The sequence below is a fragment of the Marmota monax genome, unplaced genomic scaffold (genome assembly GCF_021218885.2).
Source record: "Marmota monax isolate L192 unplaced genomic scaffold, Marmota_monax_Labrador192_F-V1.1 WCK01_AAM20220418_F8-fsc00392, whole genome shotgun sequence".
NCBI classification, from domain to species: domain Eukaryota; kingdom Metazoa; phylum Chordata; class Mammalia; order Rodentia; family Sciuridae; genus Marmota; species Marmota monax.
In genome coordinates this window covers 710,111-720,526 of record NW_026693779.1, presented here as the reverse complement: position 1 = coordinate 720,526, position 10,416 = coordinate 710,111, and the positions used below count along the sequence as shown (strand labels likewise).

The 10,416-nt window shown below is 51.3% G+C and overlaps 3 protein-coding genes across 5 annotated transcripts; 1 reads left to right on the top strand and 2 right to left on the bottom strand.

Annotated features, from left to right (window-relative positions):
* Window positions 1-751: 751 nt before the first annotated feature.
* On the top strand, window positions 752-3,069 carry Sox15 (SRY-box transcription factor 15). Its single transcript, XM_046462075.2, has 2 exons — window positions 752-1,719; window positions 2,358-3,069. The coding sequence occupies exons 1-2, from the start codon at window positions 1,175-1,177 to the stop codon at window positions 2,512-2,514; spliced, it is 702 nt and encodes a 233-aa protein (XP_046318031.1). The 5' UTR covers window positions 752-1,174; the 3' UTR covers window positions 2,515-3,069.
* A 3-nt stretch (window positions 3,070-3,072) lies between these two features.
* On the bottom strand, window positions 3,073-6,515 carry Mpdu1 (mannose-P-dolichol utilization defect 1). 3 transcript variants are annotated; one of them, XM_046462073.2, is made up of 8 exons: window positions 6,218-6,437; window positions 4,794-4,859; window positions 4,485-4,617; window positions 4,108-4,193; window positions 3,871-3,989; window positions 3,601-3,711; window positions 3,307-3,451; window positions 3,073-3,201 (listed from the first exon to the last, which is right to left on the bottom strand). In XM_046462073.2, exons 1-7 carry the CDS (start codon window positions 6,318-6,320, stop codon window positions 3,326-3,328), a joined length of 744 nt encoding a protein of 247 aa, XP_046318029.1. In that variant the 5' UTR covers window positions 6,321-6,437; the 3' UTR covers window positions 3,073-3,201; window positions 3,307-3,325. The 3 variants fall into 3 exon arrangements, with proteins under 3 accessions (XP_046318029.1, XP_046318028.1, XP_046318030.1); XM_046462072.2 differs by having other exon boundaries at window positions 3,073-3,451; window positions 6,218-6,413; XM_046462074.2 differs by lacking the exon at window positions 4,485-4,617 and having other exon boundaries at window positions 3,073-3,451; window positions 6,218-6,515.
* A 949-nt stretch (window positions 6,516-7,464) lies between these two features.
* Cd68 (CD68 molecule) lies at window positions 7,465-9,880 on the bottom strand. The gene is made up of 6 exons (XM_046462071.2): window positions 9,723-9,880; window positions 9,104-9,639; window positions 8,849-8,968; window positions 8,654-8,732; window positions 8,399-8,569; window positions 7,465-7,876 (listed from the first exon to the last, which is right to left on the bottom strand). Exons 1-6 carry the CDS (start codon window positions 9,766-9,768, stop codon window positions 7,743-7,745), a joined length of 1,086 nt encoding a protein of 361 aa, XP_046318027.1. The 5' UTR covers window positions 9,769-9,880; the 3' UTR covers window positions 7,465-7,742.
* Window positions 9,881-10,416: the final 536 nt, after the last annotated feature.

Below are 10,416 nucleotides of genomic sequence, written 5' to 3'. Positions count from 1 at the left end.
AGAGCCAGGATAGGCTGCTTAATCCGATTACCTGAGGCCCAGGGCGTGGGCTGGGCGCTAGGCAGAGTGGGGAGCCTCTGGAACTCAGGGGTGCAACCCTCCTTGCTAGCTGGTCTTTTGCACTGGCTCCAGCAGGCATACCTCTCAGCTCCTGGGAGCTATCCTGGGTTTCCTTCCCACCCCCAACTTCAACTGGTTTTGAGGATAAAACTTGCTGTAATTCAGTAGCAGTGAAGAAATCTGGGGGCTGGAAATGGGAGGGCTTGAGTTTTCTCACCTGGAGAAAAGGGTTGAATCATCACCCAAGCACCTGCTGGAATGACTCAGGAAACAAAAATGGCCTACCTCCCTTTGACTGCCTGACTTTCTTGCCCCAGGGGCAGGTCAGGGTTTGAGGAGAAATAGGCATCAGAAAAGGGATTTGGGTGGGGAGTGGGACTTCCCAAGTTTCTCTAAGCATAACTCTGACCCTGAGGGTTTCTGATGCCCAGAGCGCTTGACCCCATTGTGGAAATGAATTGACTTCAAATTGTCAGTGCTTAAAAAGGGAGGGGGTGTGATTTGTAGAACTGGGGCTGGAAGGCCTGACATCTAGGCCTTGGGTGGGGAGTGGGGTGTGGTGCCCAGAGGGTAGGTATTGGAGCTGGGAAGAAAAGGACACCTGGGTTTGCCTAATGGAGGGGGATGTTGGTACGGCCTCTGGGAGGGATTGGGGAGGAGTCAGCTTTAAAAGCTGTTCCTGAACCTGGCCTGGGAGACTTACGGCTGAGTGCAGGTGGGATAGGTCTGCAGCATCTCGGCCTCCTGTGTCTGGTAGCTGACAACTACAGAGCAAAGGTTTACTACCTCCACCCTAATACCGGACCTTCATTGCAGAGGGTAAGGGAAAAAGAACTGGAAGGTGGGGGACTTGGAAGCAAAAAGGAAAGTAGAGCAATTCTCCAGTATAAGGGTGCCAAAACCAGTGGATTGTGTGCTTGACTCCCGAAAGTGTGCCAACTTGGGAGCAAAAGCTCCATTTCCAGGGCTTCGGAGTCGGGAGTAATATCTATCTCGTTAAAGGACTCGAGATTCTTCATCACGACTTACGATAGAGAAGACACTTCCATTTAAGGGTCTTACCTTTATTTTGAGAGGGCATTCAAGACACCCTCTCAAGGTTTCCCCTGAACCCATGGCACTGCCCTGCTCTTCACAGGCCCAGGCCTGGAGCCTGGAGCCTCCCGCATGCAAGACCTCTACCATCTCTGCTACCTCCTCGTCCTCGGGACCTCAGGAGCGAGAGGGTGCCAAGAGTCCTTTGGTGTCCGCGAGTCTTCCCTTGGAGAAGGTGAAGCGGCCCATGAATGCGTTCATGGTGTGGAGCTCCGCTCAGCGCCGCCAGATGGCGCAGCAAAACCCCAAGATGCACAACTCTGAGATTTCCAAGCGCCTGGGTGCACAGTGGAAGCTGCTGGGTGAGGACGAGAAGCGGCCCTTCGTGGAGGAGGCCAAGCGGCTGCGCGCCAGACACCTGCGTGACTACCCCGACTATAAGTACCGGCCTCGGCGGAAGACCAAAAGTTCTAGCACTGGCAATGCCCACTTCAGCCCTGGAGGCAGTGGCCTGGCCTGTGGGGTCCCACTCTGGGGGCCGGGTTACACAGCCACCCAAGGGAGCAGAGGCTTTGGGTACCAGCCCCCCAACTACTCAACAGCCTACCTGACTGGCAACTACAGGTAAGTGCTTAGGAAGTGGGTTGAAGAGCCTTGCAACCCCCTCTGAGGACCTGGGTCGGGGCAAATGCCAGAGGGCTCTACTGGAGGAGGCGGTTATCCCAGCAAAGGCCACTCCCCTTAGAAGGCTGTGTGTCTTCTGTGAGTAAAGTGTGGGTGGGAGCGTCCTGGTGGCTGGGGTTTTTGCTGGGGACCTTACCAATCTCACTTTGGAGGTGGTGGTGGCTTTGCAGGGGCAAATGACAGACCTTTGGATGTGATGGTGTTATCATTATCAGAATGCCCCATTTCCCCCTGCTTCTGGCCGGTATGTGACCCGGCTTCCTCTCCCAGCCCCCAGGGCAAGGAGAGGCCAAACCTAACCTGCCGCTTCCTGGCCTGCTGCCCCAAAAAAGGAAAACAGCCACACAGCACGCAAACCGGCTTGTGAGCAAGCCCCAACAGGGCTGCACTGCTCTATAAGCCATCCTAGGTTCTGGTTCCATGCCTGCTGAACCCAGAGTGGCTGAATGGGTGGCAAGCTCTACCTCTGTCTGCTCACAACTGGTCAGACTAGTCCCCACATAAGAGTTAGGGACACTGCCCAGACCCTCCAATCAGGGAAGCAAACTCTAATCCCTGCCCCCCATTTCTCTTTACAGCTCTCCCCATTGTAGACCGGAGACCCCCTCGCCGAGTTCTCTCCCACAGAGTGACCCTAGGCTCCAAGGGGAGCTGCTACCTCCCTATAGTCCCTACCTACCCCCAGGTTCTCCCACTCCATACAATCCTGGTGCCATGCCCCTGACCCACCTATAACTCGCATGGACACACACCTCCCATAAGGGCTGCATTCTCCTTTCCTCCAATCCAGAACAATCCCCTACCCACAGGCTGCAAACCTTTTCCTGGGTTGGACTACAGTTCAGAGATTTGCAGTTGTCCCAGAAAGCAGAAGCAAAACCACACTTAACACAGTTTTGTATGATTAAACAACTTCTCTGTCTTTTTTGTTCCATTTGTACTCCTCTCACTATAGCAGGAACCAGTGCCATCTCCACTCCCTTCCGCCTGGACCTGCCAGAGCAGGAACCTCCTCACCCCACCCTGGGGCCCTGCCTGAGTCATTCTGTCCCCCTTCCCCCACCCCAGCACTGGGGTCTAAGAGGTAGTCCAAGCCAGGCTAGGGGAGGGAAAAGGCCCAGCCACAAGCCCCCAGTTCCCTTCATCCCACTGTTCAGGTTCTGTCCTCTAGGGCCAGAAGGGAAGAGGGTTGGTGGGAGGGCAGGGTGAGACATTGCCCCATAAGGAAACAGCTAGAAACTGTTGTTAAAGAAACAATCTCAGCCAATTAAAAAAATGACTGAATAGCACATGTACAAGATTTGGAATGATACTTTAATATCAAAATGTCAGCATGAGACTACCACTGTCCTCTTTTTTCTAAAGATCTGGTTCCCACTACCTGTTTTCACCGAAAACAGACTCTGGCTCAGGAAGTTGCAACTGCAAAGGAATGGAAAATGATTAAAAGTCACATCAACAGACTAGCTCACATGGGGAGAACCCTGAGGTTGGGTGGATGGATGGAAACACAAAATGACTCCCAACTCAAACAGCTGGCTCAACCCTATTCCTCCTTTTTCTTCTTGTGGGGAGGTTTTGCGTTCCAGTAGAAGAGGACCTGGGCAGCAATGAGGCCATTGCAGAGGGAGGAGATCACAAAGATTCCAGCCATGAGAAGGTCTCCGGTTTCCTGGTTGTAAAGGACAGAGAAGGCCACCCTTCAGCATAAATCAAGAAAGGTTCCCCTAAGGACAAAAGCCTCAGGGGGCAACATAAGTCTCCAGTGGAGAAGGGTAGATGAGGTTAGAGTGCCCTCTGGAGGGCAGAAAGTGCACTTACCTGAATGGAAGTGAATATTCGGGCCAGGGAACCCCCAAACAGTAGAAAGACTGTGATGGCCGAGAGCTGGCCTGTGTGCCCATTGTGGTAGTTGGTGGCTGCCTGGAGCAGCTAAGGGAGGTAGTCAAGACTGTTGGTTCTGTCACCTGAACTATTTCCCATGTTCTTGTCACTAATTTCTCCATTCCCCTCAGTGTGACACCCCACTTTTCTACTCTGCCCTTAACCCGCCCCCCCGCCGCCCGCCAAGGCCTTATTCCCAGTACCCACCTTTCCCACCACCACAGCAGGTACATTGGAAGCCTGGAGCAGGGTAATCACTACCAAGGGTGTGAGTGGTGACAGCAGGACCAGCAGGACCAGTGCATAACAGGCTAGGAAAGCTACTCCTGGGGGTGGAGGAAACAAGGAGTCATCATTGACCTCTGTACATCCTTCAGTTTCCCCAGGCTTATAATTAGTAGGGTTCCCAAGAGTTGCAGCCTATTCCTGGCAAATTACCAGCACCTTTCACAGTCTGTCCTCTGTAGTGCATGATCAGGAAGCAGATGGTGATCGTCTGGAGCATCAGGAACAGGGCTTCACCCCAAGAGCTGCAGAGTCAAGAGTTGGGAGGAAGAAAGGAGGGCCTAGAAAGAGGCAGGGAAGACCTCCATGGCCCATCCATCTAGGGACACAATTTTCTGGTTACTTTGTCCTCTACAATCCCATCTCATTTGGAATCCTGGGCATTCTTGTGATGCTCACTTTTCTCTCATCACCTCCGTGGGTGATAACTAGATTTTTGGAAGGGCTTCAGCCTTTCTACCCCTTTGCCTTCCTCATCTTAACTCCCACTAGAGCTGTGGGCAATTACCCTTGGGGATGAATGGTGGACCCCTCACCTGAAGGGGAAGTTGTTGGTGATGCTGTAGACCATGGTCCCAGTCAGTGCCACTAGCTCCAGCATTACTGACTGGAGACTCAGCCCTTCTGCACTCTTGGCTCTCAGGATTTTAAATACCTGGGGCAGCTTTACTGAGGAAAGGATGAGAAGGGCAGAGTTGAGAAGCCTCCACCCCTTGGTAGCATGATACAACAGCTACAGAATGGACTGGGAAGCACAGTTAACCCCACTTCCAGTTAGGGGACCCATGCAGTTTATGACCTTTCAGCACCTCCACCCCAACCTTGACAGCAGTTATGATACATACCAAGAAGTGACCCAGCCACAATGGCCAGCCCAAGGCCTTTGCTGAGAAGAATTTTGAGACAGGGAACTGAGAAAAGAAAAAAAAAAGATGTAGAGAAGTCCTCTGGAACTCAAGTCCAAGGAGTGCTCCAGTGGGCTGTCTTCTTCCCCACCCCTCACCTTCACATGTCCACAAAAATAAGTTTGATCTGGAGATGAGGCAAACAAAAAAGGCAAAGGAATGGAAAATGCTCCAAACCATTTCCTATTTGTACTAGGGACTTTCCAAAACAGCTTTCTACCATAACACCTTCCCTCCCACCAGTTTTTCATTCTCTTTCTACAAATTAACAGCTAAACTCCTCAGTTTGATTTCCAAGGATCTCCACTGCTTCTCTCTCCAAAGGCAGGTCTCTATACATACCCATTCTTCAAGATCTTTATTTTATGTGGTGCTGAGGATCAAACCCAGTGCCTCATACATGCTAGGAACCTCAGCCCTCTATACCCATTTTTTTTTTTTTTTTTTTTTTTTTTAGTGTAGTTGGACACAATACCTTTATTTATTTTTATGTGGGGCTGAGGATAGAACCCAGGGCCTCCCATGTGCTAGGTGAGCGCTCTCTCCTGAGCAACAACTCCGGCCCCATATACCCACTTATTCTCGAACCCTGATTATTCCTGACCACCCTTCCTGGGCCTAATTTTATGCTCTAACTATACACAACTTCTCTAGCACTGAAGTCTTCCCCCAGGAGCTTGGTCCAGCGGGATTCATTCTTTTGGTGCGGGATTGAACCCAGGGGCCCTTAGCTACTGAGTCACATCCCACAACCCCTTTTAAAATATTTAGAGTCAGGGTCCCGCTGAGTTGCTTAGGGTCTCGCTAAGTAGCTGAGGCTGGCTTGGAAATCTCGATCTTCCTGCCTCAGCCTCCCCAGTCGCTGGGATTACAATCTCACTGATCCTGAGTGCACTTAGCACAATGTCCTGCAAGCACCAGGGAGGTTCCATGAACTGACAGGAGCAGATTTAGAAAGCTTCCCAGAAGGGAAGGCTGAAAGGAGAGTAACTGGGGTGCCAGGAGCCTTTGGGTGCTGAAGACCTGATTCATCATAAGCTTTGAATTAACCCTGCCAACGACCTAATAAAGTCTTAAGTTATTTGGCCACATTTTTATTTTGTTTTGTAAAATGTAAGTCTTCTCATCCTTCCTTGTCGCTAAAGCACAAGCTTCATAAAGTACTTCTTATGGAGATTCTCCCGATTGCCCAAATATGCGCCTTCCCTCCACAGAATCCCAGACACTTCCGCCCCTTTCAGAAGCGCCTTCCGCCCAACTCGCAGTGGCAGGAGCTACCGCCGTCACTTAGTCGCCAGTCAGGTCCCACCTACAGGTTGAGGTCGCTCAAGCAAGACTTTCACTGGAAGCCGAATAAAACTCACCATGAAGCAAGTCCCATTGGACGAAAAGCTGATCGTAGCATTCCTCGGGTAAAAAAATCGGCACCAGCACTCGCTTGACTGGCCCGTCTGCCTCTGCCGCCATGTTGGAAAACCAGCTTCCGCCAGTCTCCGTAGCCCGCCATTATACTCTGCGCATGCGTGCTCAGGCACTCCGCCTCTCCGTCCCTCGACGAAGCTGCACCGCCCCCTATTCCCGGCTCTTTCTCACGGCTTCAGCTTCAGCCGCGTAAAATAGGGCTAGTTCAGAGACCACGTTTCGGAGTGTTTTAAAGCGTGCGGGAGCGCTACGCCTGCGCAGTTAGACCTTCCGTGTCTTTGTTTACGCTTCCAATTTGGAAGCAAGATTTATCACTGCCCACCCCCCGCCGCCGCAGACGCCATCTTGTCTTCTCCCTGCCAACTTTATATTGTTCAAAGTTAACAGGAAAGGAATGATTCTCCAAAATGGCGTTGGGCGGGGCGCTATACCTTTATATTCCCCTTTCTCTTTAGATCTCCACAGGCAATGGCGCCGGCAAGAGCAGGCCAGTCGGAGCCCCATGTTTCTCCGTCTTGTGGGCCGGGTCCCAGGGACCGCTGGGTCCGGTACAATAAAGAGGAAGGAGCATGGGGGCGAGGGGCGGGGGAAGAGCCTAGTTGGGAGAGGGCAACCCCTGAGCCACCATGCGAGGCTCTGAGGTGGCAGCCTTCAGGAAATCTAGCAAGGGACCTCCTTTGGGGATGGTCCGAGGGTGCACTATGTACTGGGCAAGGATTTCAGCAAGAATGATTGGATCCAGCATCTGTCTGGGAAAGCGTATATTGGGACTACCCTTGCAGGGGCCCTGCTCTCTGCTACCCAGCACCTGGACGCTGGTTGATGCAGTTCTTTGCTTACCTACTCCTGGACACAATGACAGGGAATTTTTGCTTACGAGCCACTTGTACTACTTTGGAAGTGAAATTACATTCACTTACGCGTAACTTTGGCTATCTGCTGTACCTGTAATTGTACATGAGGACCAGGAATAAGGCTGCCAAGATGGATGGCTCCACTGGGTTGTAGGCAAGGGTGGGCCAGTGGCCCCAAAATGGAGGAAGTAGTCTGGCAGATTGAATAACTGCTATGCCAGACTTGGAGAGATGAACCCATGGGCGGGGCATTTGATCACATTGGTATTTTCATCCCTCCTCACCAGCTTTTTTTTGGCTCCTCGCAGCTGAACCATGTAAAACACAAAGGCATGTGACAAAAAATTCATGGCTTTTAATCCTGGCAGAACAAGGCAAATGAAGGACAAAGATTTGAGTAGGTTTTACCACTCTCCTACTGGGGAGGAGAAGCCTGTCATGTGTAAAGAAACCTTTCTCAAAAAAAAAAAACCTTTCTCCCTTCCTTCCTCCTAATTGCATTATCTCTATTTTTGTTCTTCAAGAAAGACTGGGAAGGAAGATAACTTTGTGAGTTAGTTGCATGGTGAGGAAATGAGGGTGCTCTCTGGTGCCTTGAAGTCCGGGCAGATGTTCAGAGGGGCTGGTAGGTGGATGGGCGCCTTCGCAAAATGCAGAAGGCAACAAGCACCAGGGTGAGGAGGCCAAGCAGGATCAAACCAATGATGAGAGGCAGGAAGGTGAACTGGTCACTGGGGCAAGAGAAACCTGGTAGAAAAAGATAGGGCAAGTGGGCATTGCAAGGATGGCAGCTGGGATTAAAGGCAGAGGGGAACGGAAATTAAGTAGACTGGTGAGAAGCTCATCATAATGACTTGGAGCAGCAAGTAAAAGGGGGAATCAGGCAGAATTTTGAAGAAGGGAGGAGAGCTGCCCAATAGTCATGACAAACCCAGGAGAGGAAGGAAGTCTGGGGTTTAAGAAGGGAGGTTTGGGGCTGGGGGTGGTGGTGCATGCATGTAATCCCCAAAGCAGGGGAGGCTGAGACAGGAGAATCATGAGTACAAAGCCAGCCTCAGCAATGACGAGATGCTAAGCAACTCAGTGAGACTCTGTCTCTAAATAAAATACAAAATAGGGCTGGATATGTGGCTCAGTGGTTGAGTACCCCTTAGTTCAATCCCCAGTACCCCCCCCCCCGAAAAAAAGGGGGGAGGGAGATTGGGCCTGGGGAAGGGGCTTCCAGTTCATGGGGCATATTCTAGGAGGGAAGGAGTAGGTAGGTCTTACTTGGTCCAAAGACCTCTGTATGGGGCAGCTGAGCAGCCTGTAGTCTCAGGGAGAGCAGGTCAAGGTGAAGAGCTGGAGAAAGAATGATGCTTGCATTTCTGCAACTGAAGCTCCGCCCCAGGGGTGCTTGGAGATCTTGAAGGGATGAATTCTGAGCTGAGAATGTCCACTCTGAGGGGTTGAGGAAAGGTCAGGTCCAATCTACTTTCCCAACCATAACTTAGTCTTTTAGGAAGTAGAGGGAGGTTTACTTACGTGCTGCCTGAGGAAAGGACACATTGTACTCCACAGCCATATAATTCAGGTAGACCATGCTCTGGCTCTGCTGCAAGTCCTAGGAGGTGAACAGGAAGGCTCAGGACAGCAGAGGAAGGAGTGAGGCAAGGGGTTGGTAGGGATGGCACAATGGGAGGGTGAGAGAAGGATGAGGATGAACTCATAGAACCATACCTGCTTGAATCCAAAGCTGAGCTGTCCGTAGGGAAATGAGAGAAACAGGTGGGGATGGGCTCCCTCACAGCCCCCTTGGACCTTGGTTTTGTTGGGGTTCAGTACAGAGACGCCCCAGGCCTGCGGAAGTTAGAGCAGAGAATCACAAGACTATATGACTCTACCATCTGAGGCTCCCCATCCCCTCTACTTTTCCTTCTTTTCTCTGAACTTGTCTCCTGCTACTTGGCCCTCTCCTCACTATTTTAGCTTTACCTTTCCTCCACTATGAGTTGGGTACAGGACTCGAATCTGAATCCGGGCTTGGAGCCGGACGCAGGGCTGGGAACCATTAGTCCACGTGTAGTCTCCTATAGCTTCCTGGGAGCTTGGACTAGGACTTGGAGAGGGTGGAGGTGGTCTTGGGTGAGGGGAGCTAGTGAGCCCAGGGCTGGTAGAAGTGCCATTGCTTGTTGTAGGATGAGTTGTGGCATTTCCAGGACTGGTGATGGTGGCAGGATTGTGAGTGGCAGTCGTGTGTCCAGGGCTGGTAGCAGTACTGTTGCTTGTTGGATGAATTGTGGAATTTCCAGGACTGCTGGTGGTGGCAGGATTGTGAGTGGCAGTCGTGTGTCCAGGGCTGGTAGTACTGTTGCTTGTTGGATGAATTGTGGAATTTCCAGGACTGCTGGTGGTGGGTCCTTGAGTGGTTGTAGGGGTTGCTGTGCTTTCTGTAGCTGTAGGTGTCACCGTGAAGGACGGCAGCAGAGTGGCCGATTTTTTGTGAGGACAGTCATTGCCTGTTTCCTGGGCTTTCAGTAAAGAGACTAGTTAACAATCCAGGGGCAGACTCCTTCCCAGGGACTCCTCCCTTCAGTTTCCCTGTTGTCCTTACCTGCTAGTAGCCCCAACAAAGCCAAGAAAAGTACAGCCAGCCTCATGGCAGAACTGCTTCACCCCAGGTCCAGCTAGGCTGTGCCAGCACCAGTTGTTCAACCCTATTCCCTTTGCCTTCTTGGAAGGAGGAAATGAAAGTCCCTTACTTCCTGTAACTAAGCTGACCCCACCCCCAACCTGACTCAGGCACCTCAGCTCCAGCCACCAATCTTAGTCATTAGTTTTCGAAATCAAGTTAGGGGATTATTGGCTCTTAGTCTAAGTAGGAGGTATGAGGGCAAAGTCAAAAGATGTCACGTGGGTAAAGATGGCACTCTGATATGTCTCCGGGATCATCTACTATTTGGAGTTAAGTGGTTATAGAAGGACTAACCTAGAAGAGGTGGGCCCCTCCCCAATATTTAAGCGGAGAGCAAAAAATACCTGGCTTTCACTCCCCTTTCCTCCAGTTACTTCCTCTTAGCTGGGGTCATGTGAGCCACTTGTGACAGTGTACCCAACCCTTTAGAGGGTCACATCATCATGTGTTAACACTATCATTTTCAGTTGAGAAAATAGCTCTATTATTTGGCAGCTCTTAATAGGAAGGCAGCATAGTGTTATCAAATAAGGTAAGCATGGTGGGAAAGGGGAGCTGCGCCACACCCAAGTTGCAGGTGGGAGAGGGAAGGGAAGAAATGAGAAGCCCAAAC

Excerpts from the sequence above, each read along its gene's own strand:
- Sox15 (XM_046462075.2), top strand. The coding sequence starts at position 1,175 with ATGGCACTGCCCTGCTCTTCACAGGCCCAGGCCTGGAGCCTGGAGCCT. Across the intron at positions 1,720-2,357 it reads TACCTGACTGGCAACTACAG|CTCTCCCCATTGTAGACCGG; the intron begins GTAAGTGCTTAG and ends TTCTCTTTACAG.
- Mpdu1 (XM_046462073.2), bottom strand. The coding sequence starts at position 6,320 with ATGGCGGCAGAGGCAGACGGGCCAGTCAAGCGAGTGCTGGTGCCGATT. Across the intron at positions 4,860-6,217 it reads CCAATGGGACTTGCTTCATG|TTCCCTGTCTCAAAATTCTT; the intron begins GTGAGTTTTATT and ends TTCTTTTCTCAG. Across the intron at positions 4,618-4,793 it reads TGTGGCTGGGTCACTTCTTG|TAAAGCTGCCCCAGGTATTT; the intron begins GTATGTATCATA and ends TCCTTTCCTCAG.
- Cd68 (XM_046462071.2), bottom strand. The coding sequence starts at position 9,768 with ATGAGGCTGGCTGTACTTTTCTTGGCTTTGTTGGGGCTACTAGCAG. Across the intron at positions 8,969-9,103 it reads CAACTCATAGTGGAGGAAAG|GCCTGGGGCGTCTCTGTACT; the intron begins GTAAAGCTAAAA and ends TAACTTCCGCAG. Across the intron at positions 7,877-8,398 it reads TACAGAGGTCTTTGGACCAA|GTTTCTCTTGCCCCAGTGAC; the intron begins GTAAGACCTACC and ends TTTTTCTACCAG.